Source organism: Ixodes scapularis, unplaced genomic scaffold (genome assembly GCF_016920785.2).
Source record: "Ixodes scapularis isolate PalLabHiFi unplaced genomic scaffold, ASM1692078v2 PGA_scaffold3__209_contigs__length_174095766, whole genome shotgun sequence".
Classification (NCBI taxonomy): domain Eukaryota; kingdom Metazoa; phylum Arthropoda; class Arachnida; order Ixodida; family Ixodidae; genus Ixodes; species Ixodes scapularis.
In genome coordinates this window covers 19599116-19615882 of record NW_024609868.1, presented here as the reverse complement: position 1 = coordinate 19615882, position 16767 = coordinate 19599116, and the positions used below count along the sequence as shown (strand labels likewise).

The 16767-nt window shown below is 46.3% G+C and overlaps 1 protein-coding gene across 2 annotated transcripts in view; it reads left to right on the top strand.

Annotated features, from left to right (window-relative positions):
* LOC8039418 (choline O-acetyltransferase) overlaps positions 1-16767 on the top strand; it is a 135806-nt gene that overhangs the window by 89879 nt on the left and 29160 nt on the right. For both annotated transcript variants that reach the window (XM_042292327.1, XM_042292328.1), the window contains exons 3-4: positions 1124-1399; positions 13451-13569. In XM_042292327.1, the coding sequence (XP_042148261.1) occupies positions 1124-1399; positions 13451-13569 (395 nt within the window). The remainder of the gene's footprint in view (positions 1-1123; positions 1400-13450; positions 13570-16767) is intronic.

The window sequence follows — 16767 nt, the reverse complement described above, 5'->3', positions numbered from 1 at the left end:
AAGGAATATTTTAGACAAACTCTGAATTCCCAAAATCCTGTTAGTTGTTTTCGTTGTTGTTAAATGCTTGAATATGAAAGGTATTTCATAAGACAAAATTGCCCTTAAAAGTAAACTTCTTAGCGCAATATTTACGTAGCGAGGCACATTTCAATTTAGGAACGATTTTGATATTTCGTGCACTTTGACCAGAAATTGAAGCATGCTTCAAAGATTGCTTCTCAAGACGTACTTTTAAGTGCCTGTCTGGCATACGTATGCCTTAAAACACTTTCCCTAAAGCAAGTGCGCTGTCACTTATGCCGTGAAACTCATTTTGAGTTAGGAACTATTCGGGGACACTTCTATTTTAACACATCGTTCCGAAATAGAAGCAGGTTGCGATGCTCAAAATAAATCTCGCGCCCTAAATAAAATAAAAAGGGGGGGGGGGGGGGGGGGGTAGAGTGTTTTTGTGTCAAACCTACTTTACCCAGGCACTTAAGCAAGTAGTGTTTTTTATATGTATTTTTCAATGAGCATGCAACAGTTTTACTCACAGCAGAAAATAAGAAATTAGTAATTGTAACACTCTGCGAGAAGCCGTGCTTGTTTTGCTACAGTTCTCGAGACAAAAATTAGTATATAGACCAACGCGTTGTTTCCAAACGAGCCCGCGTTTGCACACAACGGGTGTGGGAAATGCGCGTGCGCAGAAACGCGATTCGCGTGAGGTGAACCGTCTGCGCATGCGCGGATAGCAGCGCCACCGCACCGGCGTGACGTCGGAGCCGCCCGAGTGTGTGTACACTATAGACGCTTTGCACACGCGCCAGATTACAGCCGCCATTGCTGACCTTCTCTGGTCTTACAAAGATGCCGAGCCAGTGAAGCGAGCGTTGACGAGCTTCCAGAAAAGCCAGTGCCGGGGAGAAGGACGCAGTTAAATCTGAAATGGCAATAACCTGCCCTGCCGTGGTCACGATGAAGTGAAGTAAACGCACTAAGAAGAAACGAAAATCGAAGGCCGGTTATGGCGGCGCCCATGCGCAGCTGCTGCAAAGCGTCCATAGAGCGACCTTTGGAAGCGTCTGCTACTTTTCCCAGCGCGTACGTCATCTTTCGCGTGCACCGTGATTTGCAGGCGTGCGACGAGCTCCTGCGCGCCCCCGTGCCCGCCCTGGCGACGACCCTGCAGCGCTACCTGGATTCCCTGGTGGCCGTCGTGAGTCCCGCCCAACTCGAGGCCACCCGGAGGATCGTCAGGGACTTCGCCGGATCCTCGGCCGAGCAGGGACCTCCGCGGGACGACGGCGAGGGAGCCGCGTCGGCCCCCGCCTCCGGGGCCACAAAAACGGCACCACTGGGGCCCCTGCTACAAGAAAAGCTCCGACTGTTCGCGTCCTCCAGGGACAACTGGGTGTGCATGTGCGCTGCACGCCTTCTTGCCCTCCTAGTTTACGATTGTAGTCGGATCAGTGGAAACGTGTAAAGAAATGTCCCAGCGGGACACGTCTTCTGCAGATCACGGCATTTGCTGCGTCCTGTGTGGGCGGATTTTTACGAAAAAAATAAGTGAGCACCATACAGCCACCGGGCAAGAGCAGTACGTCCCGGACTATATCTTCATCCGGCGTATAGACCACAAAAATAGGCTTTATATAAAAAAATTGTTTTTCCTTTATTAGTCTGTATCTGGTGCAGGGTCTTTAGATAAAAAGGATTATCGTACGCAGCTCGTCTTCAAATGCCTGCTCTATTAGAGAACACAAAAGCTTGTATATCACAAAACAATTGACTAACATAATTTGTCATTCACAAAATCACTCACAGCTCGTTATAAGAAGCGATCTTTAGGAAACAAACCTATGTGTAGTCCGCACCTGTCAATAGTCTACACCAGGTAAAATTTCAACTTTTAGACGAGCCCGAAAAATATGGTAGATGGAATACAGATACACCCTTATGCTGCCTGAACTTTATCTAACTCAATAAGCGACTTGCCTCTCAGCTGTAGACGACCAATTTAGCCAGTGCGGTACAACCTCTAGCTTGGGGCCTTTAACATGCACCTCGCAGTAGTGCTACACGACCGGACGCCAAAACGATGCTCATCCAGATCGAAACGGGCAGGGATGGGGATTGAACCCAGGATCCCTGGGTTCTGCAGCGCAAGCTTTCGCTCCACGTGCTGACTTAACGTTAATAGGGAGTTTTCGTAGATCATTCCCGCTATCCCGCAACGCTCTCCGCAACCAGCTACGCTAGCCGGAACTCTACAGTCAAGGCCATCGGCGCGCCGGCGCAGTAGCGGCTGCTTCGTTGCGGAAGGCTTGGCGGAAGAGGAAACGCGGTCTACGAAAACTCCCTATTAAGACGTACGTTAGTCAGCGCTTTGAATGCGTTCCTTCTACTTATCCCGTATTTATCGAGCAGTTTTACTGCCCTTGTTTTTCACTTTCGAAATAACGAGAAACCCCGTGCTCCTTAAACTGTTCATAACCTTAGCAAACCATTTCCTTTAGTATCTTCCCTTTCTCCAAATACACCTTCCCTACAAAACGTGCGGAATCCCAATCTTTATTCTCCCGTTCCCTAAAACGCCCTTCCCCAAAAATAAGCGTCCACACTAGCGACGGTGGCGGCGGCTGACAAAGAGGGGAGGAGCACGCCAGCGGCGGCGCTGCGAGACAAGCGGAATTTTCACCGCCGAACGCGTTCGTTAGAAAACCCTACGCCCCAGCCATCCCCCGAAGAAGGCTTATACATTCCCCCCGCGGCAGAAAAGACGCCACGCCATCACCGCACACACACACACGCTCACCCAACGCTCAAACAGACGCACGCACGCGTCCGCCCGCACACACACGAGCGCTCGCCCACGCCCTGAGGATTAACTAGGGGGCAGGGTTCGGCAAGCGCCCTCCCAATTAATGAGTACCTAATTAAATCAGCGCCGCACGAGCGCCTTCCGCCTCACCATTTGCATAGCCTCCCCCCTCCCTTTGCTTCCCAGCACACGTACACGCACATACAGACACCGAGACGTAATGTACGAACGTGCGTGGAGAGAGGCGATGGTTGAGGAACCGAAACGGCCTGCCTGCCTCGCTCGTCCGAATAATAACTTAAAAAAGAAAACCTGCAGTGGCTGCAATTGTATGTAGCGGCACGCTTCGCTCCGCAAACACTGGGAGTCTGTGGACGGGGGTTTGTTCCGAATGCTGGGTTCTGCCTCCTTGCCCGCGACGTCGCTGTTGTGCCACACTCGTTGTTCTGGGGTGTGTGTGTGTTTGTCTTTTCGGTGCAGACGTGTCTTCGTTAAGACAGCGTCGGAATTCCGATGAAGTCCGGCAAAACTAACACAGACGTAAACGTCTTTGTAGCGACCCTGGTTGACTTTGCTGGTTGAAGCATGCCAAGGGTGGTGGTAGCCGCAGCGCCACGTAGGGGCGCTTCACGAAAGAACGCGCATGCGCGGTGCGACGGACTACACTCTTCTCAATTTAAATCACACCCTCGGACTTTATTATTTTATTAATTTTTTTTTTTTTTTTTTTTGCGCGGTGCTTTTGGAATGCGCTTGCTCAAGGCGTTGGAAGCACGGAGCGGCACAACAGGGAGCCTAGTTTTAAAGGGACACTGACAGGGTAGTTATGCTCGCCAAGGTTTTTACTTGTACGCGATATATGAGAGCCCAACTACCCAGAACAGAATTTTCGGCTCGAAATTCGGTTTCTTTCCGCCCGAAAACCGCTGATCGAGAACTCGCCGGTTTTAGTCGCGCTCACTCTCTTTTCCGTGATCAGGGGCCGTTTTCTAAGGTTTAGACACAACCACCAAAATATAACCACACAATATTAAAAATAAAAGAGAACTATGATAACTATTTTGGGGGGACTTCTAAAAGCTGCAAGTGCGTTGTCTGGGGGAAAAAAAAAGTATCGAAGCCACGTGACTTCCGCCACCTCCTGTCCTCCTCTATATTTCTACTGCCTCCTCAGTCCAGATTCGGTTTCGGTTTCGGGCAGTTACGTTTTTTTTTAGTTTTTTTTTTTTTTACTTTAATAAAAATATAGTGGCGCTGTAGCAAAATATCGATTGGGTAGTCTTCATAAACCATAATAAATCGCCTGGCAAAAATTAAAAAAAAAGAAAAAAAAAAAACATTTTCGGGGTGTCAGTGTTTCTTTCAAAGAGGGAGCAACTGAAACCGGGGAGAAAGTTTGCAATTATGTGGCAGACGCCTCCTGCGAAGATTAGTCGCAAGTGCGCATGCGTTGCGTTGTCGTCCGGTAAGGAGGAAAGCTGGCGGAGGGGCTAAGACGCTCGCAGACGATCAACCCCTTCGACAGTTCCTCGCAGCTCGTATGCGGAGACCAAGTCGACTGCTTCTTGCGCAGGCCATTCAAAAACTGGGCGTGGTTTTAAGTTACATTAAGAAAAATAAGCGCGCATTTGAAATTAATAAGTCCACCGATATCTCTGTGGGTTCGGAGCTGTACCCACATCCAAATAATTGCTCCAAGGGTCATTTTTTGTATCCTTCCTCTATTGGTGTGGTCTTGTTTTCTTTCCTAAGTTTATTTATCTCTCCGTCTATGAACGTCATTTTTCTAGTGAAGTCTAGCAACCAAACAAGTTCCCTAAGGCGCGATAAAAAAGCATGAAAAAAAAAGCTTTATAAAAAATAGAGAGAGAAAAAAAAAAAGAGAATTAGTTTTGGACCAAAAACAAGCACACATCATTGCTCACATGTTAGTTGAACCAGAACCTCCCATCAATACAAGAATGTATATATACAAGATTTGAACTTAAAAAACAAAATACAGGTGGTGTAAAAAAAGGGAACGAACGATGGTAAATAACGAGAGATCCGGCGAGCCATCAAAATGGAGCCATCAAAATGACCCAACTGTTTTTGTTTGTTCATGTATTAATCCTCAGGTCTAAATCACTCCCCCACCTTCCCCTACTGCCCTTGTTCCTACTTCAGAACGGAGGATAGGGGGGAGGTGGAGAGGGAAGGGGAGGGAAGAGAGGAGTAGACAATTTGATTATCCCCGAAATAAATGAAACACCCCCGCAGCGAACACTCATCTCCCACCACCCTTAGTGCTATTGCACAAACGCGCGCAAAACTCCCCAAACTTTCCTGACGTCCAGAAAAAAAAACTGGAAATAGGGAAGGAAAAAAATTGGGGAAAGAGGGAACTAGAACGCTCCACTCGCTCCATCCAAAGCCAGGCCCACGGGCGCAAAAGCCCCCCAGAAACAACGCGTCCCCCTCGCCCGCTCTTCCTTCACCCCTCTCTCTCTCTGTTTTCTTTTAACTCTTTAGCTTTTCCCCCTATTTCTTGTTTTGTTTCATTGAACCAAGCGGCTCGATAAACTCTCGCCGCCAGCCACCTAAGCTAGCTACTGCCCTCCGGCGGCTCACGCTACTGCCGTGTCCTCCGCGAGGGGGCGCACGAGGTCTTCTAATTAGCATATTTTCTTCCCCCCGCCTTCTTTTCTTGTTTCCTCCCCTGTCGTTATAAAAACTTGCATTAAATTGGCGAAGAAAAAAAAAAAGGGGGGGGGGGAGCCTAGCGCATGCGCGGGATGTCCCGAGGGCGGGATGGGGCTGGAGGCGATAAAAAAGGATCAGCGTCTGGCTTCCTCAGTGGATTTTTGCATTATTTTTTTTCTGTCGATTCGGCATAGCGAGCACCGATAAGAGAATCGATAACAAGGAACGTAATCTTGGGAAGCGGTATTGGATGCTTCGCACGTCCATAGTTAAATGGGGAGTGGGCGATCGGCGAATTCTTTGTTGCGGCGATTGAATGCACGTCCTGTATCTACAAAATCTCGTCGATTCTTTTTTTTAACAGTAGTTTTGAGATTAAATGATTTCGACGTCCACGAATGAAGTATATAACAAAATCAAAATGGAGCAAGAACAAAAACAAAAAAACTAAACTTTGCGAAATCTTTGAGACCGTATGTTCGCAGCCTGTCTGACGTAATTCAGATGTTCGCCCGATGAACCGACAGAGACGAAAAAAAATTGTGTAACTTGATTGGTGAGTTCCGATTCCTTTGAAATTTTCGTTTCGCTACAGGGGGTGTCGAAAGACAAAGGTTGATTTCTTATGTCAAATTCCCGATTTTGTTATTATAGAGTTTTAGAATAGGGGGCGCCAAAGCTTGGGGGCCCCAAAGAAATAGGGACTCACCACTGCGCATGCGCAGAACCCAAATTCCGCTTAAGATTTTGGGTTGGTGCTCATCCCCAACGCAAAATTCGAGAAATAGCAGGGGGCCCTATTTGCTTGAGGCCGGATTGCGTCGGCAAACAGGGCGGTCCTCTTTCCACTCGCTTCGGAGGAAATTCGTCATGGTCGCTGCAGTATTAGCCAATTTCATTGCCAATGAATGGTGCAACCGGTTTTCTCTTTGCTGTATCCCGCTCAAGTCACAAAGAATAAGCGGTGGGCTCGACCCATCTTAAAGATCGTTCCTGATTCTGGCCGTTCCTAAGCTTAAAGAGACGCGGTAACCATTGGCATGGCAACGTATTGCTAAAGTCGCTCCAGCTGAGATCGAAATAGAGTAGCTGCTCGCATAGTATTCTCGCCAGCGTTCTTCTCAGTTTCGGCATAGTTGAAGGCCTAAATCTTCGGCGAAAGACGGTGAAAGCGCACACGAACGCCCAAAAAATTCGAGAACAAGCGCCAAATAAGAGCGCTACGGATTGGGTTGTTTCGGCTGAATAGAGCCAACAACATTTATACTGATTTTAGATTGTCTCTTGTTTTAGCCTGCTTGATTGGGATTTACCTTAACTATTATTTGTAAACAAAAAGTGCCTGCTAAGCGCACATGTTTTAGGTTTTTTTATGATTTTTTTTTTTTAGCATTACGCTCGTTAGCCGCATTGGCGCTGCAAGCGGGAAACGTAATCGCGCTATGCGGCGTTGCGAAACCCCTTTTTTATAAGCCGTCGACGCCATCCTTGTAGCGGCTGGGTCCCCCAATTTCTTAGGGGAACCCAAACGCTAGGGGCCCCCTATTCCAAAACTCTCTATTTTTTGAAGCTCATGAGGTAATGTAGCTCACAAAAACGATGTATGGAAAACTATTGACTGCGACTTTCACCATCAAAGTTCCATAATGCATGAAATTCACTATAGGGAATAGACCGATGTCACCAAGCGAACTGCGCAGGCGCGCGCATTCCGGAAGTGGTGCCGCCGCCATGCTACTTGTAGTCATCTCTTCCCGGCTACATACGGCTGGGCGTACGTACATCATAGATTATCATTTGGCACGCCCCGGTATCACCTTGATTCTCTTGCATGTTTTTACTTCATAAGATTGTATTGTTTGTGATGCCTTACTTTCCTCAGCAAGTGCAGAGAAGCAGTTTCAGTCCTCTTATCGCTTTAGAATCGCTTTGTCGTCTGCTTCTTCGTCTTCGCGAACACCTGAGCCCAGTGCCGTTCACGGGGTAATCCCACTGCGGCCGCGGAAAAAACAAAACAAAAAAACAACGGCGCCACTACTCGAGCATTCCGACTCCTCGGACGTCTCGATTACCTTGCAAACAAGTGAAAATCTAGTGCAATAGCAAAGAACAAGAAAATTCGAGGGACTATCGGCTCGGTGTAGCACCACGAAACAGCATCAAATTTGATGAAAAACTGAGCTTGGTGGTGCTCAGTCTTGTGCATAACGTTTAATCAGCCATCAAGTAAGAGGAGCTAAATAGACTTTCTCGGTCAGCTATAGTTTTCTAAAAGTTGTTTCATTCTGGTTGACAGCCTGTGCGACAGAGTACAGATGAACATGCCTGACGCGCCGTAATAATTGGCATCTATCAAAAAGAAGCAACCATGCCAGATACCTGAAAGCTTGGGGTGGAGATGATTTTTCGTGCACAGTTTCTATTCAGTTTTCTTTTTTTTTTTTTGCGCAAAATCCGAACGTTAACAGTCGCGCCGACAGGGGAAGCTGTTTTCTGCGGTTTCGACTGGTGCTAGTGCAGAACGGATCAGTAACACCAACCTAATAGACCACCACAAAATGGATGATGTTCGTTTGTTACATTTTTGGCGGTAAGTACGTGTTGCACTTCTAAATTGCATTATGTAATATTTTCGCGTTGGTATGAAAACAAAAAAAAAAAAAAAAATGAAGGCTGCTTTCGAAAAAAAGTTGTTTTATATCAAGTGGTGCATATCGGGAATCGCTGCTCTTTTTTAGTGGTTGTCCTGATCTTTTCAAGAGTTGTGCTTGAAACATGTCGTCGCAATAGCAGTTATAACCACCAAAATACACCGAGTAAAGGGGTGTCCAAACAGGACACTACAAAACCCGCGACTCCGGCAAATCGTGCCGCGCTCAGCCGCGATCCGCTTCCGGCCGTCGGAGGGAAATTTCCCTCCGTCAATTCTTCCCGGGGGGAAACTTCCCTCCGTCAAATCTCCCCCTCGCTTCCTCCACGGCGGCCTTGCTCTGCTCATCACGTGGGTCCGGAGAGCCACTCACACGCTCTGTTGGCTGTCGGTAAATTGCTCAAGGCCTCTGCTCACAATACGGAACCGCGTCGGACGCCATCACGACGAAAGTGAATCTCGACAAAGAAAGCAGATCCGAGGCGGGCGAAACGCACCCTTCGACGCAGGAATGTCCCAAATCCACCCAAAGCCGGACCTCCTTGGCCTTCGAGCCGAGGCGACGGCGGTACGCGAGGGCGTTGGCGAGGTGAGACAGACGCAGGTGGCGTGTGACGTCAATCTGAAGAGGAGAGCAGTCGTGATCGTAAAAATTTTCACGACTCCTGCAAACATTTTCACGACTCCTGCAGACCGTAAAAATAGAAGCGTCCGCTTCAATTTTCACGATTTGTCGGAGTCGCGGGTTTTGTAGTGTCCTGTTTGGACACCCCTTATGAAGTGTATTAAAAACAGCCTCCGCAAAGCAGTGCGGAGTTCCTATTTGAGATAGACCAACGAATAGGCCGCTACGGAGCAAATGGTCAGAGAGATTCCAGCTTACGGAACACTTCGGCACGCTGTATGTCTCGTGCCCTGTAATCTTACATATTTTAGCTGACGTGCAATAATTGGATATAAATTAGGAAGCAAATCGCGAAACAAATCGTAAAACGCTATTTTTCCTGCCGCTCTGTCCGGCACTGTCGACCTTTCTTTGCCATGCTTCTTCCTTGCGTGAAGACATAATATCCGAGGCCTTTTTGCCTGGTGCTGTTATCATAGCTCCGTGGCATACAACATCTGAAGCCACCGATTGAAAACCATGAGTCAACACCTGGCTAAAAGTCTCGTGCTAACCCGAAAATTTCCAAACGCCGGGCGTACAATGCGCGCCGACGCGGCCGGAAAACTGGGGAGAACTACAGGTACCAGAATGCACCGCGGCAGCGGTGGCGTCGCGCAACTCCTCGTGAGATCGGTCTATTGGTGAGAGAATTGATGTTTGGATCGGTGTCTAGTCACCTTTAGTCCGTTGCAACCTAAGAACGAAGGGCGATGATAGGCCCTGCCTGAGAGGAGGAAGCAGACGGAACGCTAGAGAAAAAAGGGGGAAACCTCCTCTCTTCAGCGTTCCGTCTGCTTCCTCCTCCCCGGCCTGTCTTACCCTCGCCCTTCGTTCTTAGGTTGCAACAGACTATAGCTACCAATCCAGTTTACACAGCGGGAAAACAGAATGGTTGACGTCCCTTGACGTCGATTTCCCCCGCTAAATTTAGCGGGGAAACTTGATTGGTGTCCAGGTCGCAAGATGGGAATTTTCCCGCTAAATTTAGAGCATAACTGAATTGATGCATAGGTCACGTGAGGTCAATTTCCCACTAAATTTAGCGGGAAAACTGAATTGATTTTTTGGCCTCAAGATGTGAACTTTCTCGCTAAATAGAGCAGGGAAACTAAATTGACGTACAAGTCACATGCCGTCGATGTTTTCACCATATTTAGCGGGGAATATTAATTGATTTGAATATCCCGTGACGTCAGATTACGTGTCATCAATTTTCCCGCAAAATTGAGCTGTAAAACTGAATTCGTCTATCAGTCTCATAATAACATTTTCCCCGCTATATTTAGCGGGAAATTCACGCACATACGCACGTACAAAATTTTGGGACTGCGGAAGGGGGGTAGCTCTGAAATGCATTTCATGTTTCAAAACAACACTGTATTCCCACGAAAAGGAAAAAAGAAACGGGATTACTTTCAGGCGTTTACTGTAACTCGTCATCAAACTCATCGTTATAAGTCTGATAACTTCAATTTGACTCCCTTGCACTGTTGATTGTTTTGCGCACGATCAACTAGTCAGGCTAAATTCAGCCATATTTTAGATAAAGATTAATTCAGATGCAAAATTGTTCTAACCTTCAACTGACCTCTCGGTGCGTTTTAGCTGTACACATTTGCTATTCGAATCCCTTCTGTCGCTTTAGGCGTTTTTACTTCATTTGTTTATTTTTATGGGGAAGGAGATGCATCATTTATCGCTCTTTTTTTAAGAAATGAAAATACAATTGTCAGTATTTTTACTCCAATGATTGAAAGGTACTATTTTTGTTACAGTAATAAAACTCGGCAAGCCAGAATACGTGAAAACACTATGGTCATATAAAAACGCGCAATACTCAACTGATATGCAGGTCTAGAGAGGGTTCGCGCGCAACATCGTGATAGTCATAAAGCCTGGCTTTATCTCCAATATCCCCAAAAAGCGTCTTTTACACGAATAAGGCAGCTACAGTCACTTCCAACTTAAGAAACGTGGGGCGTGGATTTAGAATTATAATTGAGCAATGTCACAATCTTATTGGTTGCAAAGCGATAATGAGATGACTGGGAGTCGCCACACCCTGCCTTTTATTAGCTGTTGCTGACTACTCGTAAACAAACAAGTTACAAAAAATTTAAAAAAAAATCAACATCTTTATAATGTAAAGCTAGCTTCGCCTATATAAGGGTCATACCGTGGGAAAACGTACTTCACGTGAAACGGTACTTTTCTTGGCTTTTTAACCTACATTTTCATGAAAAGAAAGTATTACGTCATCGGGGGAACGAAGTAGCCAACCTGTCACCAATATATGTCATCAACAACTTCAAGTCCGATACGCTAATGTCAAGAAGTTTTCTCATTCTTTTAATGACAAACTGAAAATGCAATGTTATGAAATCATTCGTGAATTACGTAATCTAAGCTCCATAAAAAAAGCCACTTCATTAACTTTTTTTTTTTTTTTTTTTTTTTGGGGGGGGGGGGGGGGGGGCGTGTTTGAAATGTAACGAAACAAACCCAATATTGGCACCGTTCAAACCCGAATCGTGGTAAGCGCAGTGCAAGAGGCTCGGTGCACTAAAAACACCTTTACCGTTATCATAAAGCCGTGATGCACGTAGTAGTATAGAGTCACGCTACAACAAGAAAAAAAAAAAACACTTGCAAGGTCTTTCACGAGTCTATCAAGCCAAGCAACCGACTACAAACACAAGCAAAAGAAAAATTTCGCAAGCACATTATCATTAGAGAACGCACCAGGCTTGTTAAAACTTCCCCAAAGTTCGGCGTTCAATGCGTCGCGGTGCCTGCCTTTTAAAATCCCTCCTTTAATCATAACATCGAATGCCAGACCCCTACCAATGAATGCCCCCCTCCCCTCCCCCTTAGGACAGCAACCGTAGTCTTCCACTTAAGCACGTACTGGCGAACAGCACGCGCAACCACATCGGACCAAAGGCTTGAGAACACGATCCTCTTCAGGATCGTGCCCGACGGTCTACCCTGCCGCTCATGTGCGTACGAAAAAAAAAAAAAAAAAATAGAGAATGGGTGGGAGGGCAAATGGAGAAAGAAAACACTCACCGGCGTGCTGAAGTATATTTTCCATTGAAGTTGGTTTAGCGCACGTGCTCAAGTCGTTTATGTTTGACGTTTCAATGAAAACCGGGGAGCGTCCGGTTTTTGTTTTTTGTTTTAATTCTTTGGTAGATCGGGAATTCCCTGCGTTCTCTATAAATTCCCGGTTTTAGGAATGTTTTGCGTGTTTACATTGTAATTATTTTTTGTTAAAAATAGAGTATAACAGAAGAAAGAAAAGTAAATGACACGAGAAATGAAGGAATAGAAACAAAAACAGTACACCAACCGTAGATGCTAAGGTCCAAGCGCCTTTACATCAAACCACGAGAGATAGAAAGAAAGAGAGACAAGAAAGAGAGAAAAAGAGAGAGAGAGGAAGGAAATGCAATAAGTACTACGATTGGTAACAAAACAAGTTTTGTGGCGAATATTTGCCTTAGAATGACTATAATGGCTATTACGATATTGCTCAATATTTCCAAGATTACGGACAGTATCATATCACAACAACAGTGATGGCCTTCGTAATTCATTTATCAAAACAAAACAAAAAGTCGCTTAGTAATTAATGGTAGGCATGCGTACAGTCGTGAACAAAATAAACTAGACTCGTATGTCTGTACGTTTGTTCGTAATGATGATACGTCTTGGTAGCGTTTGAAGAACTTACTACTGTATCTGTGTGAACAATTTCTTTATACGCGTTATAAAAACTGGCTATTAGTACCCATAGCAGCCGCGTGTACCAGTTGATTTATGAAAAGTAAAACAAGGGGGGAGGGGGGGGGGGGGGAGCCGTAATAAGGAGACGTGACGATCGCCTCAAAACCCTTGATGTTTTTGAGGCTTTCGCACGTTTGTCGTCTATAAACACGGGCTGAAGTCTTCACTCTGTTTGCTTGGTCGTAATTTTGTTGCTTTATATTTTACGTTTCTCTCCAAGAACATAATCCAGCAAAATTTGGAGATGTAAGGTGATAATAAATACTAGTTTACAATAGACAATAAAAAAGAAAATGCTCAAACTTAAGCTACCACTGATAGCTTAAAAAAAAACGCAGCGCTTGACTTACCATATTCACGCTTCAACCTTTGGGATTTGTTCTTTGCAGTTATTTTTGGCTAATGCAATAAACCTATTGACGGCATCGCCCGGCCGAAAATAGAAGTGCAGGGATTCGTCACGCTCTGCGTTTCTTAACTTCTTAATGACTATACACGCACAAAAATAAAAGATTATGAGTTCACTTTTCGGCAGAAGACGAAGGCTGTCAATCACAGCGAACATTATAAGAATCCCTACGAATGACGATGCTCAAAATACGAGAAGACCTGAAAAAAAAAAATTGACAAATGCTATAGGGCAACAATCGATTGAAGCGTCACGATCATTGTCCTTGTGCACATCGCAATGGGATATTTTTATTGCTCGTCCATATTACTTGTACCGTGTTCTGGAGGACCGCACTCACATACTTTTTGTTATTGTTGTATAGAGTGCATGGCTCTAACATTTGAAAATATTTGTACAGTTCAACTTACCTTCGCTCGCTCTCTCCGCTTCTTTTGCGCTCAGGTGACGGAGCTCTGGCTGGACGACATGTACCTCAATAACGACCAACCGCTTCCCGTCAACTCTTCTCCGTTCTGTCTCCTTCCCAAGCAAAACTTCAGGACCTCCGCAGAGCAAGCTAGGCGAGTCGACCCATATTCTTTCTCGTTTGATGCTCGAGTCCGCGCTCTCTCCGACGGCTTTCTTGGCGCACAAATGAAAACGCACTGCCGTATACGAAAGCATTCGTGTCGGCGATAATCCAAACTCTGGCATTCAAGGTCTGTTCACGCATGCACCAACGGCGCTACCTCAGTACTATCTAGTCACAGCTAGAAATATCGCGGTTCTTCCTGATGTAGCGACGACTTCACACGAGTGGCATAGCCGGGGAAGGGGGGGGGGGGGGTGTAGTGTCTTAGGAGATTTTAGTTTCTCCCCCCCCCCCTCCAACCCGAGATCCAGGGGACCCAGTAATATATACGTGCATTTTGACCCCCACGCCCTCTCCCTCCGCACCCCAAGTCATGGAAATCCAAGCTACCTCAGCCCCCTTCTCTGAAAAACATTACTAGCTACTGGTTTACACATATATCGGAGCTCTGAATCAACGCTAGAAACAGCGCTGACGATTTGAACGTGTACGTTAGAACCGATGCACGCAGCGCTGCATCGGCGTTGTATCGATACCTATTTGTACCTCAAGTCTAAACGCAGCCGACGCTACGAGCTGATGGGGCCAACCAGACAGCGTCAAAAGGGCACCGTCATGGACTTGGTCATGTTTCTGTACCTTTTGTTCATCGCTGAACAAATAAAAAAATGAGAAAACAAATTCCCAGAGATTCGCGCTTTTGGCGCACCTTGATTGGTCGGTCCCATTCGCTCGTAGCGTTGTCTGCGTATGCACTTCGGCTGAAACGAAGTATAATATGCCGGGAAGTCAGCTCCGCATTAGCGAGGTCGGCATTATTTCCAGCGCGGACGAATAGCGCTGAGTTAGCGCTAACAGGCCTTTAGCGATTCGTTGCTCCAACAGCGCTGCATCAGTGCTAATGGTTATCGGGTCAGCTGAACACACACAAAAAAAAAACGAGAACAGAGAGAAAAAGACTGGCCAAACACACCGCTGACTAACAACTGACTTTCATTTCATCCTCTTCCCAGCCTAGGCACTTTCTTCTTCCTCCTAAGGCATATTAAACACTATTAAAAATGTTTTTTTCAATATTTCACGGGTTGTGGCAAACCGCAAATATTGTCGTTATTTTTCGTGAACCGTTATCGACGAGGTGTCTTTTTTTGTTTTTTAATCGTGTTCAATGTGCCGTAAGAGAAAGAAGAAAGTGCCTAGGCTGGGAAGAGGATGAAGTAAAAGTCGGTTGTTAGTCGGCGCTGTGTTTGTCCAGTCTTTTTCTCTGCGTTCTCGTTTTTTCGTGTTCAGCGGGTCCGATTGCCAACAATATGTACCCACTAGCTGAACTGAAACCCGTAAATCAGTGCTAAGTTAGGTTCTTGGAGCATTACTGCAGCAATGCACCAAGAAACTTTAGTCTTTTTGCGCGTGCGACAACTCTGCTGAAGCTTTACGCGTGCAGAGCCCAAAGCAGCACAAGTCGTCTCGGGCACTGACGCCTGCCTCCTGTGAACTAAAGTTGTGGCGGCTTCACGCATGCGCCAAACGCATAGTGAGATCGGTCTGTAATTGTTTCTTTTTTATGCTACGTGAATATTTACAATGTTCTTACTCTTTTTAAAAAAACTCGGGGGAAGAATTACACTCGTAATGTCCCGCCTTTAACATGTCTTGGATTGACGACTACGGTCAATTGCTCCGGTACATTGCAGACGTCTGTGATTTAGTGCATTGGCACTCGCGTCGCGTGTCCACGTTGCTGCACATAATATATGGCATGCTTTGTCCGATGATATATGTGGCCGCTCACAAATGGGAACTGGGGAAAAAATGTTTGGAATTGGCTATGGTTTGCAGTTTCAGGTGTATATTTCTTCAGAGGCCGAATAATGCTTCAACCTAAGGTCAAACAGAATAACGATAACTGTTTTAGCCAAGGCGACGCTCTCGTCCGGCCTTCGTCTTCAAAAACCACTAGCGCCATTAAATCCCGACGCTAAATCATCATAATGCTGCGAACCTATCAGATACTTGCAAAACTGGAGACACTTGGAATTAATCTACTATTTCCAAATAAATGCAAATCCTATCGTGGCGTACGCGGTAGGACAAAAATGGTTGTTTCAAAGATAGAAAGCGGAGGAGAACCGTTAAAAGGGCAGAAGGATCGCATTTCGTGATGAAAATGTTCCTATGGACAAACATTCATTGTGTCAATAATCATACCAAACCGGGAATAAAGAAATGCACTGTACACCGTGGCCTGGAGAAACGGAAGCTAACAGATGCAGACGACACTCTGCGATTCCACTCCGGAATTTGATCACAGTGCCAGCCCTAACGCGGTGTCTGTACTGGATTTCCGCCGTCGCTGAACGACTCCTGGCGCCCTATATTGCGCTTTTTGGACTCCCACGGCGTCTATAAAGAGGGAAGTGACGTCAACAACGCAGCAAACGCAGAACGTGAGCTTCGTTTTCTTCTGTGGAAATTCGTCATCAGCGACTCTCACCAATCAACATTCAATCTGTGCCTGCTGCGTTGTTGACGTCACTTTCCTCTCCCTAGTGGCCGCCGGAGTCCGAAAAGCGCAACATAGGGCCCCTGCATTCTTCTGAACTCGGACTGAACTAGCTCAGAACATTCTGGCCAAATCGAGCAGACCTCATGATCGTTCTCTAAAAACGATTGAGGTGTGTGCATGTTTATACAGCCTAGAACTTAGGTGGCTTGTCTGTAGCTGTAGATGAGAAGTTTAGCCAGTGCAGTACAACCGCTAGCCTGAGGTCTTTAACGTGCAACACGCAGTAGCGAAACACGACCGCACGCCGGTACGATGCTCATCCAGATCGAAACGGACAGGGCTGAGATTGAACCCAGAAATCCCTGAGTTCTGCAGCGTGAGCCTTCGCTTCACGTGCTCCGAGCTGGTGTGCGCTAGCTCACTCGGGACCGATCCACCCTTGATCGTTCTTTAGATATATAACTCTATGTTAAATAAATGCCAGGGGAAAAAACTGGCTAGGTGGCGCAAGCCACCGCCTGATTCAAAGGGTTCAACCTCATGCATTCCTCCACCCATCCATCCATCGCTCCGCAGACAATAAGATTGAAATATAGGCCACGTACCGCATTTCTGAGACAGTCCGTGACTATGTGGAGAGCAAGGCTGTGTTCCAAAATTTACTCGATCCGCACCCCGGAG